This window comes from Chrysemys picta, chromosome 2, assembly GCF_011386835.1.
Source record: "Chrysemys picta bellii isolate R12L10 chromosome 2, ASM1138683v2, whole genome shotgun sequence".
Lineage (NCBI taxonomy): Eukaryota > Metazoa > Chordata > Testudines > Emydidae > Chrysemys > Chrysemys picta.
The window spans coordinates 63,315,431-63,332,750 of record NC_088792.1 but is presented as its reverse complement, the minus strand read 5'-3'; the positions used below and the strand labels follow the sequence as shown (position 1 = coordinate 63,332,750).

General features: G+C 44.3%; 1 protein-coding gene across 1 annotated transcript in view; it reads right to left on the bottom strand.

Annotated features, from left to right (window-relative positions):
* Window positions 1–9,403, bottom strand: part of IL6 (interleukin 6) — a 36,296-nt gene extending 26,893 nt beyond the window's left edge. The window contains 1 exon segment of the mRNA XM_008170880.4: window positions 9,390–9,403. Coding sequence (XP_008169102.2) covers window positions 9,390–9,403 — 14 coding nt within the window.
* Window positions 9,404–17,320: the final 7,917 nt, after the last annotated feature.

Below are 17,320 nucleotides of genomic sequence, written 5' to 3'. Positions count from 1 at the left end.
TCCACAGAGTGTGAGGCAAAGAAGTAATCTTGTGCCACTTGAGATAGTAATACTGTGGCATAAGCGATAATGCTTAGCATAAGAAATCATTTGTGATGCACAAAAAAATTAGTCTGTCTGATCCTATTACATCTTACCATTACATACATATTGCTTATGGCCTGTGTCCATTCCTCTCAACTAACTTCTAAACAGGGTTAGCCCACAACATTTTGGCACCTGTGGCGGGGAGCTCAAATGACGCCCCCATGCGCCCTCACTTGGGCCAAAACTTTGAAAGGCCTCAATTCTGCCTTCTTCCTGTTCTACTCCTCTCATGGTACTGCTCTGCTACCTACCCCAGTAAAGGAGAACTAACAACTTAAAATGCCTTGTTCAAAAATTTTAAGTAACACTTAACTTTCAAATGCCTGAACAGCAAATGTAACTTTTCTTGTCTGCATAGTAAACACCGGCATTTTTATCTGTTTGAATAATCAAAGTGGTGCTTTCCGTGCCTTCTTGGTTGCAAAGATTTGAACTGCTTCCTGAAGGTCCACAGTCTGGGCCAGCTCATGCTCTATTGAGATGGTTGCAAGGCTGACCAGCCTCTCTTGTATCATTGTGGAGCGTAGCTGTGTTTTTATTAACTTCAGCTTGGAGAAGCTGCGTTCTCCACTGGCAACTGTTACAGGAAGTGTTAGAAGTATGTGCAGAGCAACAAAAGCATTTGGAAAGAGGGTGGTCATCTTATTTGTGCACATATATTCCAGAACAGCCTTTGGAGTTGATCCTGCTGAAATGTATCTTGAAAGGGCTTTCAGTTCATCACCTAAATCATTCGCATCAATATTGCGCATGTCATCATGTGTCAACACTGTCTCTAGTGCCCTGCATTGCTGGTGTAGGTCTTCGTCAGGTACAGTGAGGAGTTTGGAAATATCATACAACATCCTAAATATACTGCTGCGTTCCTTGATCTCCATGAAATGTTCTTCAACTGACTGTATTGTACAATCTAGCACCTGGTTCAAGAATTCAACTTTGAATTGTTGTGTGGAGTCTCTTATGGGATTATCCCGTGCCTCGTAATCAAAATGTCGTCTTCTTCTTTGGTGACTCTTGTTTTCTTGAATGGGTGGGAAAATAGCTTCAGTGTGAAGTTCCTCTGCGAACTTCTGTGCACTCTTCAGAATGTTTTGAAATCCCTCATCTGACCAGTAAGGCTGTAGGTATGACTTTGCTTTGTCCAGTTGTTCCATTGCTCCAGATATATCAAGGTCAACACCTTGGAGTCCTAGCTTACAACATTTATTTCAAACAGTATGTCATGCCACAACACTAAGCCACACAGAAATTTGAAGTTATGTATGTTTCTGGTGATTCCATTTCCCTCTGCCCCTGTTCTCCCAGGAACAGTTCCTGTCATAGCATTATCCTCCATAATGGCAACTATGGCATCATCTATCTTCCCAATTTGGTGTTTGATAGGCTTTATCACCTGCACTCGACTTTCTCATCGTATGGCACTCAGTGGTTTCAGTGTCAGAGAGGATGTTCCCAGATGTTGCTTCAAAATTTGCCATTGATGAGTTGATGCAGAGAAAAATACATAGATGCTTTGAATTGCATTAAAAAATTCAGCAGCTTCAGTAGAAGCTGATGCTGCATCACTGACCACCAAGTTCAATGAATGAGAACTGCATGGGACAAAAAAAGCTGGCGGGTTTAACTCTCGGATCCATGTCTGCACTTCTCTGTTCTTTCCTCTCATGTTGGCAGCATTATCGTAGCCCTGACTTCTCATGTCACCTATCACAATTCCCATATCTTCCAGCTTTTTAAGAAGCACATTTGTCACACCTGCTCCTGTAGTATCATCAATGTCAATAAATTCTAGAAAATGCTCTCTGACAGTCACCATTGCAGGGACATTTTCACTAGGTTCTGTTGTTACAAAACGCACCATTAAAGTCATTTGTTCCACGTGGCTGATGTCAGGTGTGCAGTCCAGAACAACAGAGTAATATCTTGCTGACTTCAGATCTGCCACAATCTTCTGTTTGACTTTTGTTGCCAGTAACTATATGATTCTCATTTTGAATTGTTTTTTCAAGGTAGTGGTGTGTGTACATTTCTTGGGTGGTGACTCTTCTTAGATGCTCCTGGCGTACAGCATCAAACTCAGCCATCAGCTCCACCATTTTAAGGAAGTTTCCATTGCTTGGCATATTCAGCTGATTTGAAGTGCCACACAGTGCTAGGTTTTGGGTAGCAAGCATTCTCACAATGGCAATGAGCCTTTTCAGAACATTTTTGCCAGTAAAGAGACTCTGATGCAATCTTCTCTTGATGCTGATCATCTATAGTGGCCTTTAACCTTAGTCTCTTTTCAAGCTCTTTCCACGTATGGAATGTTCTCTGGTGATTTGCTGCGTTCTCATGGCATGCCAGATTTCTAGCCAGATTTTTCCAGTCCTTTGTTCCTGTAGAACCCAATGTGGCTGGAACATTAGACTGGAAGAGTTTGTAACAAAAACAGTATGTAGCATTCTGGGTTTTTGAGTACATAAGCCATGGCCTCTCCACTTTGTCACCATTGGGGATTTCACACTAGTAATGTATTGGATGGAAACTTCTATTTTCATTGTCTTTGAGGAACATGAAGTTTTTCACTTGCTATGGCCCATGCAGGACAAGGAAGTCCCTCAGGCTACTGCTCAAGTGGGTCCACAGTCCTGGATCATCTAGACTTATGGAACTAAACTCAGCAGCAGCCATTTCTTGCACCTCCACCACACTCTTCTCTGATCTACACTTTTCTTCAGGAATGTGCATGGTTACATCCATTTGAGATGGAGCTATGGATGCTGCAGTAGCTGCCAGGTCACCTGCACTCTGACTAACTGGAAGATCAGGCATCTCCTCACCACTCACATCCTCACTGGGGCCGGAAGTTCACTCACCGTGAACATTTGTGTCTATGTATCTCAGGAGAGCTCCTTCCTGCTTAGATAGAAAAGCTTCCTTTGCTTTCTTTCTTTTTCTGAATGCTGCCCCAGAGGGGCGTTTTTTTCTTTCACTCATGACTGTTCTGTGCCAGCTATAGTGGCTCTCAACACTCAATTGAAGGGGACAAATAAGCTGGCTGATAGCAGGGCCTGAGTGAGGGAAGATATCAGCGTCTTAAGGACTTAACTGGCTTCTACTACTTCAGTTGACTGCCTGTTATGTCTCTTGTGCCCTCCTTCCTCCAGCGCAGCACTCCACCATCTCTGTGCATCTAGAGCGGAGAGAATACATATGCACCAGCAGCAGACATAATTTTCTGCACTCTGGGTCCTAGTGGTAGAGTGTAGAACATTGTGGTGCCCCCCCACAGTCTGGCACCTCAGGCGGCCGCCTCAGTTCACCTCATGGTAATGCCAGCCCTGCTTCTAATTCTCTGTTCCTCTGTCTTTTGTTTGTTGCATCTGATCTGACCAATGGTGGGGTTGAATCCCTCTTAAACAATTAATTGTAAGTAGGTATCCGTTTCTTTTATTGAATACCATTGATTTTACAATGCATTTTTAAGGCTAGTATATTTTATTCCAGAGCTGGAGTAGAGGGTTAGACTTCTTTTAAAAGGTGGCTTCATGAGAGATTTTGTAGGTGAAAGAGCTGTTTGTGGATCCTTTCTGGTGTGTAGATTTTTTTTACTGAATAAATTTTGCATTACCTGGAAATGTACAGCATGTGCTTCTCTCATCACCTGCATACAGAAGGGTTAAGAAATGGTTGTTAAGATAAAGTCCTATCCATGTTACAGACCAATTTTGAGTCTACTCATTTCATGTCTGGTTTAACTTGCCAGGCAGAAATTTCAAATTTCCTACTAAGGTAGATAATTATGGTAATTTAGGGTATGTCTTTAACATAAAACATGGGAATACTATTCAAAATGGTATTTGGAACTTATAAAATGGGACTTACTAAATGTTAATGGAACTAAATCCCTGTATACCAGAGTGAAAATGTATCTGTAAAACTAATATTACACAGGGACTGATTACAGAGGGACAGACTCACTAACGTCAGTGAGATCTTTGCCATTGATTTCAATAGTATCAGGATTGGGATAAAACAGTTCATCATCTCTTAGCCTTTTTCCATAGTTTAAAACTGCTTTCGCTACTGGTTCCATAAAAGCAGTGACGATAACAATTTGCCTGGAAAACTCAGTACATGGGCTAATGCAATTGGGATAGACAAACATCTCTCAGGAGGGCAAGAGATTTCAAGGGAAATTTAAACCTAGGCTACTGTTGGCCAGTCCATCATCTGCATTCCCACACTAACTGATTTTTTAAGTACAAATTCCATAGATGAAACTGCAAAGCTATTGCAACATCGAAGAGGGAATCACTGACTCTCATTTCTCTTAAATTTTAAGCATATAGTGCTGAATGGCACATTTCTTACTGTCTCATCACATTCCCTTTGCTGTTTTTCTGCCTCCACTCCCTGATGATCAGCAGCTAGTAGATCTGTAAATCCCTAAAGAGTTCATTGCTAATATCTGCCTGACCAAGTTAGAGCTGACCAATAAGGGCCTAGGCACCCCTGAGTTTAGCTCATTTGTAAGTGTCTTGATCAAATACTTACATCTGAAGAACTGAGGTTTTTACCCACGAAAGCTTATGCCCAAATAAATCTGTTAGTCTTTAAGGTGCCACCAGACTCCTTGTTGTTTTTGTAGATACAGACTAACACGGCTACCCCCTGATATTTATAAATGTTTTGTTACTGTTTGGATATAGCAAATTGCTTATGATTTAGGCCCCACCCCATTCAGAGCAATTGAACAAATACTATGCGGCCTCTGGATTTAATAAAGGAATTTATGGTTAAATTAGTGTCTGTGGTAATACCCTTCATAAATAATAATAATTCCAACATTCTGGTGACAGCGGTAGGAAAAAACACTAATTTCAGTTGTTCTAAACCCCCAGAGTGAACGGGTAGCAATCTATCCTCTGGGGCAGAGCACCACAGAGGTCTATTGAATGCCACTGAAATTTTAAAGAGTGAGGCCTGTGGGTGGCCATGGACAAAAACAGTAATTGTAGCTAAAGAATGAGTGCGAAAAAGCACAAAGGTAAACTCAGAGCTGCCAAAATCAGCTGATAAATGCATCATGGTGGAAGATAAGTGATTTAAGGCAAGAGAGGGAGGAGTTAAGAGTTTGGAGGGAATTAAACAGTTCAGGGTGTGGAAATGTTAAAGAGTGAAAGCGTTAAAGAAGAGATTGCTTGGTTTGATAATAAAACCCAGTTATGGCAGCACAACTCGGTGTAGTCATGAAACCCTTAGTAATAAAACAAGTTATGCAAAGTGGAAGTTAGGTGGTGACCAGTACCACCGGAGTCGATGCATAGGCGGGGCACGGGAGTCAAGTGTCGGACCCCCTGATTTCTGCTTGGCCTGCAATGAGGCAGGGAGAGGGGATCTGTCTTCTCTCACCGTGCCTGCCTCCTGGCACTCTCGGCCCTTGGTAGCCATCCTGGGCCGGGAGCGGAAGGGGCGGGACCAGCCACTTCTTATGCTGGGTACTTGGTCGCTGCTCTGTGCCTGAGAGAGAGCCCGGCTGGGAAGGCAGCAGCAGGCCACCTCTTGCCCAGGCCCAGCTGCTGCAGAGCTTGGGCTTTATGCTGCTTTGCATATAGTTAAAGATCAACATGAAACATTAAGACGTAGAAGATCTGTTTACCCTCCAGCTGGTCTACATTTTTGTAAAAGCAGTAATCTACGTCAAAGTGAGCTAAGCAGAGCAATCAGCATCGTAAATTAACATTTCCCGTTCTTTGCTATAGATGGACACTTTAAAAAAAAAATGCAGAACAGCTGTAGGCTAAATAAATTACCTAACGTTTCATTCTTCATGTTATTCTTTATGTATATAAAATTCAGTTGAAGTATTGCAATATGGCCCTCGTTTGGCAATCAAGTGGTTATATACTAATAAATTGTGTTTATTTATCTGTTTAAAGTTCATTTTTAAATGATACATTGGAATAGAGACTGCATAAACATTAACTGGTAGCTGCTTCTGGGAATGTAAGTTTGGTTTAAGTCTACAGTGAAAAGAAAACTATAATTTTAGTCCTTGATCCTACAAACATTTACTTAAGTTTTTACACATGTGTAAGTGCGCAGGATTGGGGTCTTATTTTGAAACTTTATTATTGTTTAATTTAGAAATATGTAAATTTACAATATTTTGAAGTACTAAAGGAATGGCGTCATTTTGGCTTGGCTGCTGACACAGTTTAGGACAGCAAGAAGTTCTTTTCATCAGATGAAAGTATGAGAGAGGCTAGAGATTTTCACAGCTTTTCAAAAAATTAATTATAATTTTCTAAATTTAACCTTGGTTTCAGATTAATTAAATGGAGCTATTTTCTATATCTTCTTAGAGTCATTAAAGGTCAAAAAGAATGCAAATATACACGACTCCTCCACATACCTCATCCTACAATCGTTACCTAGGCAAAAATTTTCATTGCCTTTGTTTGGATTCAGTAAGAAAAAATGTACAGACACTCCTGTATCTTGACAAGGGAGGACAGTTCAAGTGGATTAGTGGAATGTTCTCCTTACTACTTCTCCAAAATGGAATGGCATGTACTCCTTACCCCTTCTCCCCAAGACGGCAGTAAGTGTACAAGGGCCTGGGGGTCTTATCGTGAAGTCAAGGCAGGCTACTACATCCTCTTGAGATTGTAGAGCACAGTTTAGAGTTCAAGGGGGAACTAAGCTATTATTCTCCACTGCTTCTGCATGGGTGCACTATCAGAAAGAGATTCTTCACAGCAGGGCCGCCCAGAGGGGGGGCAAGTGGGGCAATTTTCCCCAGGCCCCGCGAGCCCTGGCCCAGCCACGGTCTGGGTCTTCGGCAGCATTTCGGCGGCGGGGGGCCCTTCAGTTGCTCCGGGTCTTCGGTGGCATTTCGGTGGTGGGTCCTTCAGTGCTGCCGAAGACGTGGAGCGACTGCAGGGCCCCCCGCCACCGAAATGCCACCGAGGACCTGGACCGCCACCGGGTGAGTACAAGCACCGCTGCTCCTCTGCTTTGCCCCAGGCCTCCTGAATCCTCTGGGCGGCCCTGTTTCACAGTCTTTCCTCCACTCACTATCGCCCCCACACTAGATCAACCAAATTTTATCTTGTGTATTCCACCATTCATCCAGGATCTGAAATCATAATCAAATAATCCCATTGGTTTACTCATTCTAGACCGCTGTTGGCTTTGTAGTATGTATCCTGTAATGAGGCTATAATATAGTCTTGCCAACCCCAAACATTTAAAACTCATGAGTCAGGCTCCCCAAAAATTGAGAGACTCAGAAAAATAAATGTTGTCTTCTTTTTATTTGCCATCTGTGTTTTCAGCTTCTAGGGCAGACTCAGTTCATGTTTTCAGGCTTTCCTCCATAGCCACAGAGGCTAGAAAGGTACTTTTAATTTTTAAAAGTAAAGCTGAGATTTTCACAAAAATCACTTGACTCCAGAAGTCTGGGGCTTTAAGAAACCCCCCCTCTTTCTCAAGACTTGTGATTAAAATCACAATAGCTGGCAACACTGTACAAGTTGCCATAATTCTAGGAACAGTTTGTACTGAATATTTGTTAAAAACAACAAGGAGTCAGGTGGCACCTTAAAGACTAACAGATTTATTTGGGCATAAGCTTTCGTGGGTAAAAAACCTCACTTCTTCAGATGCATGGAGTGAATGCATCTGAAGAAGTGAGGTTTTTTACTCACCAGATGCATGGAGTGAATGCATCGAAGAAGTGAGGTTTTTTACCCACGAAAGCTTATGCCCAAATAAATCTGTTAGTCTTTAAGGTGCTACCGGACTCCTCGTTGTTTTTGTGGATACAGACTAACACGGCTACCCCTCTGATACTTGAATATTTGTTGACATTCTCAAAATTAATTACATGAGACGATAAATGTTACATAACAAAGTTTTCTAGATTTTTTTCAATCACAAAATGCAGGGCAATTCATCACCACAACTAAAGTAGGCACTGGGAGTAGAGAGGAGTCTGGGATAGAAGGACAGGAACCATGAGCAGGTGGGGAGACAGGGCTCAGGAGTAAGATAAACAGGAGGGTCCCTAGTAGCAGCCAGCCAGAGATTCCTTTATTTGCTCAGACAACTTCCTGCATTGCTTCCTGGTTTAGATAGAGCTCCTCAGCCAGTGGGTGGTAATGGATATGAAACCAGGGATTTCCCTACACCCCCCCCGAATTTCCCCAACACCCCCCTCCCCAGTTTCGTGAACTAGTTACATGCAGTGTTGCCAATTTAGTGATTGTTTGGATTGAAATTGAAACATTAATACACATTTTAAAAGCCTATAAAATGTATGATAAAATACGTGTATCTGAAAAAATACAATAGATTTGAAAAGTTTGAACATAGACTAGCTTCCTTATACAGCTGTTGTTTTTTGTGACAATGTCAGTTCATTTATTTCGGTGACGTTGGCCAACCTAATAATTTCAAATTATGATTTGTAAGCAAAGTCTAAATGAGCTCTCCCTGACAGCTAGTGATGAGTTGGGAGCTGGGGGGAAAGGCTTCAGGACCAGATTGTATTTACATGCACACCTAATCTACCTAGGTATCCAGCACACAGAGCTGTGTTGCCCAAGTGATAGATTTTGGCTGGGGTTCGGTTACAAATCACTTGAATGCGGGGTGAGGGGAAGGGGGGATGAAATGTTGTTATTCTTATTGTATGAGTAAAGGGCAGTAGAACTGTACTTAGCCTGTGCTGATTGAGGGCATCAAGAGAGAGGGTGGGGACAGGTGTTTAGCTTGATGGCCTGCCTGACTCACAAGTACTATTTGACCTGCCCCTCTCCACTGTTTAAAGACAGAGCTGATTAGGCTCCATAGATAGTCTTTTGTTTGGTTAAGTGAACACTACAGCTGAAATCACTGATAATCAGGTCTAAGTGCTTAGACCTGCTGTGGGACAGTGTTTCTGTGGAAGAAATGGCCCAGCCTGCACTAGCAGCAAGGTTCCCGCACTGAGAACTCAGCTGAAATCACTGAGAGCTGGGTAGAACCTCAAGAGACCAACTCGCAGAGGTCACAGTGGCAGGTGGCAGTAGAAGGTGATTGCACAGGGACATTGGCAACAGAGCGATGGAGTGAACGGTGGCACAATGAACAACAGTGGCCAGAGCGAACACTGAGCAGCTGGAGGAACGAGCAAGGTGCCTTCTTGCCCCCCACCCTGGGAGGTGAACTCATGTGAAAGCACCTCTGAACTCTGAGGGCTGGTCTACACTAGGGGGGGATCGATCTAAGATACGCAACTTCAGCTACTGAAGTATCTTAGTTCGACTTACCTGGCCGTCCGCATGGCAGCAAGTTGACCGCCGTGGCTCCCCCGTCGACTCCGCTTACTTCTCCTCCTGAGGTGGAGTACGGGCGTCGCTTCGGGGATCGATTTATCACGAGACACGATAAATCGATCCCCGATAGATCGATTACTACCCACCGATCCAGAGGGTAGTGTAGACATGGCCTGAGTCTCCCCTGACCAAGGACAACACCGGTGAGTGTTAATGAGGTTGTTAAGAATGCTGGAGACACAACACAATTCATGCGAACAAACATGGCTGTCGCATCATACTTTCTATTTAAGCAAGAGATACCATACACTACAAAATGGAGGCCAACGTTAAGTGCATTGTCACTTGTTTATCCTGAAGTTGAACACTGGTTCCGAACAAGACCAGCAAATGCTCACTATCTTTCTGCAAGAAACTCAACTGACTAGCTAAAGCATGTGGTGAAACAGTGAAAGTCTCAACAGTTGAAAAAGTTAAGAACTTTCTCACCACATTCAAAAAATTTGCATACATGGCTGATGAATGCACTGATGCAAATGGGTATCAAGTATTAAATCACTGTGTATGTTATCTTGATGTCAGTGGTAGGCCAGTAGATGCATTTCTAGATGTTCAAGTTATAAAAGACACATCGGCTGCATTTGTGACATCCCACATCTTAGAAGAGTTAAATACTTGTCAATTGGACCCCAAACAGATAGCTGCTTGTGCATTTGATGGAGCTGCAAACTTCTCTGGAAGACATGGTGGAGTACAAGCTTTGCTCAGAGAAAAGTGTAACTCTAATGTCTCCTATAAAAACTGCAGAGGCCATGTACTCCAACTAGCGTTAGTACAAGCTGCAGACTCTTCAAAAGACATTAAAAAAGCTATAAATTTAATGTCTTCATTATATTCTTTTTTCACCAAGAGTCCAGCAAGACTGAATATCTTGGAAAATATAGAAGATACACTGGGACTGATGTTCAAATTAGTCCAACTTGGGAAAACCCTCTGCCTTTCTCATGAGCGATCCTTGGCTGTTGTCTTAAAATTACTCCAGCTGTTATTACTGGCTTTGGAAAGTATCCACCAAGATGGAATGGATCTAAGTAGTGAGGCTGGTGGATTACTTTTGCTTCTATGTTCAGAGAAGACTATTGCCATTCTCTCTCTTGTAAGTCTACTGTTGAAACCACTTGGGTCATTAAACAATGCCATCCAGGCATCTGCTACAACAGTAGTAGATCTTTGTCCAGCAATAGAAGCTACATTTGGATCAATCGGAGAGCTATCCATTGAAAAAGTACTGGAAGAAGCAAAGACTTCAGTTCAGAAGTTGACTAATGAAGGCATGTATATTGAATCCTTAAGTGAAGAGGACAAGAAGTGTTTAAGACAACTGAAAAAGTACACAGACTTGATTCTTAAAAATCTACAACAGCAACTTCTAGATTCTACTCAACCATTACGTAGTTTTTACAGATCCCTGTCCTATAAAACAACAACAGTTGAGTGGAGTGAGGCACTACCAGCAATGGGGCTGCCATGTGCTCAGGACAGAATAGAGAATTTGAACACAGAGTGGAATAGCATACAATGAATGAATGAAGATTTGATTTCAACTTCTTTTTTATCATCACTAGTGGCTCGGCCCAATCTTTATGCTGTTTCCTGGGATGAAAGAAGTAGGAATTCATCTCTTGCTACTCCCAGTCACAACAGCTACAGTTGAGTATTCTTTTTCATCACTGAATAGAATTTTGTGGTCTGAAAGAAGTCACCTTTTGCCTGATCATGTGAATGAACTAATGAGCCTATCAATTGAAGGAATGGAAATATTGGACACACGAGAAGCCACCAAAAATGAACGCATTGCATTCAAGAAGTTCATTAACAGAGTTGTGCAAAATTATAACAAGAAACCAAGAAGGATGTAGATGTAGTGCTTCATAGAAGGCTTGAGTAGCCACCTTTAATTTGTATGATGGTTTTAAAACATGAGTTAAATCTAATAAAATGGTCATGAAACATTGTTCAGTTTTTACTATGGTGCCATACAGCCCATCTTCACCCTCACGGTCTCACCCCTCATTGGCCCTGGCACATTTTTCTCAGCGAGCAATGAACACTAGAGCTGACTTTACTGCTGTGGTGAGGCTCTCATCTCCACTAAGTGTAGCATCTGCTATTCCTTCCCTCCCTGAACCTGTGAAAGTCGAGAGCTCCGACTAAGAAAGCATCTCATGGAGATGGCCATGAGACCCCAGTTGGATCCGGGCCGGGGAGACCCCCCTGTACACTGGGCTCAGTTGATGGGGAGTGCCCCTTTGAGCCACAGGCTTAGGAGCCAAGGCTATGATTCCTAAGCCCAGAGAATTATTTCCCAGAGCTTCTCACAGGAATAAGGGGCACTCTCAGAAGCAAAAGGACAGGTCCTCTCCAAAATCTGCCCCCAGAAGGAAATACCCCTCCCTGACTCTGTTCAAGTCAGGGGAGTCCTCGCAGGCACATCCTAAGGACTTAGGTCCATTTTAAACTTCCTCAACATTAGAGTATGGTGCAAAGGTGTAGGGATCCCTCAGAACTGACTTTGGTTCTCACTCATAAACCAAAGGATTGGCACCCATTGGCACAGTCTAAGAGCTCTAGACTAGACTCTGTGCTAGTTCCAACTTGTCCCCAAAAGGAACCAATGTCCTCCATAACCAGAGAAGTGCCAAATCTGCCAATCCTGACTACAGTACAACCCACACTCCAGCATGGTCCAAGATCTACACCTCCTTGGAGGATAATTTTCACCCTCCTCTATCCTCAATTTCTTCTTGTTTCGGGTCTTGCCTTATTCAGGGACATCGACACACTGGAGGAAGAAACTACCTTGAGGACATAGGTTTGTTCCCCTGTTTCCTCTACAAGCCAGCACACTCATCCCCCAGTACCAATAGCTCTGTCAGTTGACCAGGAGCCTAGTTGTTAATATTAATTGTGTTAATTATCTGATTGCAATTTAGCTTTTTAGTAAAGACTGATGCAAAACTGGCATTACACACTTCAGCCTTCTTGATATCATCTGTTATTAGGTCATCTTTACAGCTAAGTAGTGTAGCTAAGCTAAGACCTACACTTGCCTTCATCTTTTTCTTGCTCATAATATATTTATAAGACCTCTTCTTAGTGCCTTTTATGTCACTTGCTAGGTGTAACTCATGTTTATGCCTTAGCCTTTCTGATTTTGTCCCTATATGTTGGTGCTATTATTTTGTACTTCTTAGCAATCTGTCCATGTTTCCTCTTTTTGTAGGATTCCTTTTTGATTTTCAGGTCATTAAAGAGCTCCTGGTGGCACCATACTGGCCTCTTACTGTTCTTCCTATCTTTCCTTTGTGTTGGAATAATTGCCTTCAAACTTCACATTTGCAAGAATTCCTTCGTTAGTCAGAATCAAGTCTAAAATGGCTCCCTCTCCCCCCCCCCCCCCCCGCACACACACCCCCGTTACTTCCTGCACATTCTGAAACAAGAAGCTGTCTCCATATTCCAAAACTTATAGGACATTTTGCCATATTACTTTTCCAACAGATGTCTGGGTAGTTAAAATCCCCCATTACTACCAGGTCTTGTGTTTTGGATATTTTGGTTATTTGTTCTAGAAATCCCTCATTAACCTCCTCCTGCTGATTTGATGGTCTATAGTAGACGCCTGCCACGATGTCATCCCCATTTTTCACCTTTTATCTTCACTCAGAGACTTTCAACTGGTCTGCCTCTTATCTCCTTTTGTCTGTACAAAGTGCAAGCTGGTCTCCATATTGGAGGAGAAGGTTCGAGGGCTGGAGAAACAAGTATCGACTCTGCGTTGCATAAGGGAAAATGAAGATTTCCTGGACAGACGTCAGGAGATGCTTCTACGGCCGCAATGTTCTGAAGATTCAGAGCAGGCGCAGCAGGGACAGAAGGATTGTGAGGAGGTTTGGCAGCATGTGACCTCCAGAAGAAGAAAGAGGAGCGTCCATGCACCAGCAATGGAGATACAGGTGAGCAATCGTTTCCATGTTCTCTCTACAGGTGCTAATGCGGAGAGTGGACTAGATGGCCCATCTGAGGGAAGGGAGCAGAAGGCTTCCAATCCACCGATTGGAAGGCAAAAGATGCACTGTCCTAGGGATGCGGGTTCCACGACCACCACTCCCAAGAGGAGGAGGAGGGTGGTGGTGGTCGGGGACTCCCTCCTCAGGGGGACTGAGTCATCTATCTGCCGCCCTGACCGGGAAAACCGAGAGGTCTGCTGCTTGCCAGGAGCTAGGATACACGATGTGACGGAGAGACTGCCGAGACTCATCAAGCCCTCGGATCGCTACCCCTTCCTGCTTCTCCACGTGGGCACCAATGATACTGCCAAGAATGACCTTGAGCGGATCACTGCAGACTACGTGGCTCTGGGAAGAAGGATAAAGGAGTTGGAGGCGCAAGTGGTGTTCTCGTCCATCCTCCCTGTGCAAGGAAAAAGGCCGGGGTAGAGACCGTCGAATCGTGGAAGTCAACGAATGGCTACGCAGGTGGTGTCGGAGAGAAGGCTTTGGATTCTTCGACCATGGGATGGTGTTCCAAGAAGAAGGAGTGCTAGGCAGAGACGGGCTCCACCTAACGAAGAGAGGGAAGAGCATCTTCGCCAGCAGGCTGGCTAACCTAGTGAGGAGGGCTTTAAACTAGGTTCACCGGGGGAAGGAGACCAAAGCCCTGAGGTAAGTGGGGAAATGGGATCCTGGGAGGAAGCACAAGCAGGAGAGCGCAAGAGGGGAGGACTCCTGTCTCATGCTGAGAAAGAGGGACGATCATTGAGTTATCTTAAGTGCCTATACACAAATGCAAGAAGCCTGGGAAACAAGCAGGGAGAACTGGAAGTCCTGGCACAGTCAGGGAATTATGATGTGATTGGAATAACAGAGACTTGGTGGGATAACTCACATGACTGGAGTACTGTCATGGCTGGATATAAACTGTTCAGGAAGGACAGGCAGGGCAGAAAAGGTGGGGGAGTTGCGTTGTATGTAAGAGAGGAGTATGACTGCTCAGAGCTCCGGTATGATACTGCAGAAAAACCTGAGTGTCTCTGGATAAAGTTGAGAAGTGGGAGCAACAAGGGTGATGTTGTGGTTGGAGTCTGCTATAGACCACCAGACCAGGGGGATGAGGTGGACGAGGCTTTCTTCTGGCAACTAGCAGAAGTTGCTAGATCACAGGCCCTGGTTCTCATGGGAGACTTTAATCACCCTGATATCTGCTGGGAGAGCAATACAGCGGTGCACAGGCAATCCAGGAAATTTTTGGAAAGCGTAGGGGACAATTTCCTGGTGCAAGTGCTGGAGGAACCAACTAGGGGCAAAGCTTTTCTTGACCTGCTGCTCACAAACAGGGAAGAACTAGTAGGGGAAGCAAAAGTGGATGGGAATCTGGGAGGCAGTGACCATGAGATGGTCGAGTTCAGGATCCTGACACAAGGAAGAAAGGAGAGCAGCAGAATATGGACCCTGGACTTCAGAAAAGCAAACTTTGACTCCCTCAGGGAACAGATGGGCAGGATCCCCTGGGAGAATAACATGAAGGGCAAAGGGGTCCAGGAGAGCTGGCTGTATTTTAAAGAATCCTTATTGAGGTTGCAGGAACAAACCATCCCGATGTGTAGAAAGAATAGTAAATATGGCAGGCGACCAGCTTGGCTAAACAGTGAAATCCTTGCTGATCTTAAACGCAAAAAAGAGGCTTATAAGAAGTGGAAGATTGGACAAATGACCAGGGAGGAGTATAAAAATATTGCTCAGGCGTGCAGGAGTGAAATCAGGAAGGCCAAATCACACTTGGAGTTGCAGTTAGCAAGAGATGTTAAGAGTAACAAGAAGGGTTTCTTCAGGTATGTTAGCAACAAGAAGAAAATCAAGGAAAGTGTGGGCCCCTTACTGAATGAGGGAGGCAACCTAGTGACCGAGGATGTGGAAAAAGCTAATGTACTCAATGATTTTTTTGCCTCTGTCTTCACGCACAAGGTCAGCTCCCAGATTGCTGCACTGGGCAGTACAGCATGGGGAGAAGGTGACCAGCCCTCTGTGGAGAAAGAAGTGGTTCGGGACTATTTAGAAAAGCTGGACGTGCACAAGTCCATGGGGCCGGATGCGCTGCATCCGAGGGTGCTAAAGGAGTTGGCGGGTGAGATTGCAGAGCCATTAGCCATTATTTTTGAAAACTCATGGCGATCGGGGGAGGTCCCAGATGACTGGAAAAGGGCTAATGTAGTGCCCATCTTTAAAAAAGGGAAGAAGGAGGATCCGGGGAACTACAGGCCAGTCAGCCTCACCTCAGTCCCTGGAAAAATTATGGAGCAGGTCCTCAAGGAATCAATTATGAAACATTTAGAGGAAAGGAAAGTGATCAGGAACAGTCAGCATGGATTCACGAAGGGGAAGTCGTGCCTGACTAACCTAATTGCCTTCTATGATGAGATAACTGGCTCTGTGGATGAGGGGAAAGCAGTGGATGTGTTATTTCTTGACTTTAGCAAAGCTTTTGATACTGTCTCCCACAGTATTCTTGCCGCCAAGTTAAAGAAGTATGGGCTGGATGAATGGACTGTAAGGTGGATAGAAAGCTGGCTAGATCGTCGGGCTCAACGGGTAGTGATCAATGGCTCCATGTCTAGTTGGCAGCCGGTTTCAAGTGAGTGCCCCAAGGGTCGGTCCTGGGGCCGGTTTTGTTTAATATCTTTATTAATGATCTGGAGGATGGTGTGGACTGCACTCTCAGCAAGTTTGCAGATGACACTAAACTAGGAGGCGTGGTAGATACACTAGAGGGTAGGGATCGGATACAGAGGGACCTAGACAAATTAGAGGATTGGGCAGAAAAAAACCTGATGAGGTTCAACAAGGACAAGTGCAGAGTCCTGCACTTAGGACGGAAGAATCCCATGCACTGCTACAGACTAGGGACCGAATGGCTAGGTAGCAGTTCTGCTGAAAAGGACCTAGGGGTCACAGTGGACGAGAAGCTGGATATGAGTCAACAGTGTGCTCTTGTTGCCAAGAAGGCTAACGGCATTTTGGGCTGTATAAGTAGGGGCATTGCCAGCAGATCGAGGAACGTGATCGTTCCCCTTTATTCGACATTGGTGAGGCCTCATCTGGAATACTGTGTCCAGTTTTGGGCCCCACACTACAAGAAGGATGTGGAAAAATTGGAAAGAGTCCAGCGGAGGGCAACAAAAATGATTAGGGGTCTGGAGCATATGACTTATGAGGAGAGGCTGAGAGAACTGGGATTGTTTAGTCTCCAGAAGAGAAGAATGAGGGGGGATTTGATAGCAGCCTTCAACTACCTGAAGGGCGGTTCCAAAGAGGATGGAGCTCGGCTGTTCTCAGTGGTGGCAGATGACAGAACAAGGAGCAATGGTCTCAAGTTGCGGTGGGGGAAGTCCAGGTTGGATATCAGGAAAAACTATTTCACTAGGAGGGTGGTGAAACACTGGAATGCGTTACCTAGGGAGGTGGTGGAGTCTCCTTCCTTGGAGGTTTTTAAGGCCCGGCTTGACAAAGCCCTGGCTGGGATGATTTAGCTGGGAATTGGTCCTGCTTTGAGCAGGGGGTTGGACTAGATGACCTCTTGAGGTCCCTTCCAACTCTGATATTCTATGATTCTATGATTCTATGATTCTATGATTCCTTATGGATGTCAGGACAAGTGTATATATTCTTGGTGTATAATGTAACACCTTCTCCCTTTATTCCCTTCCTGAACAAGCTATACCCCTCTATACCAATATTTCGGTCAGGATGAGCAAGGTTGGTGTCCTTAGCCTCTGTTTGCCAGAAGCTGGAAATGAGTGACAGGGGATGAATCACTTGATGATTATCTGTTCTGCTCATTCCCTCTGAAGCATCTGGCAATGGCCACTG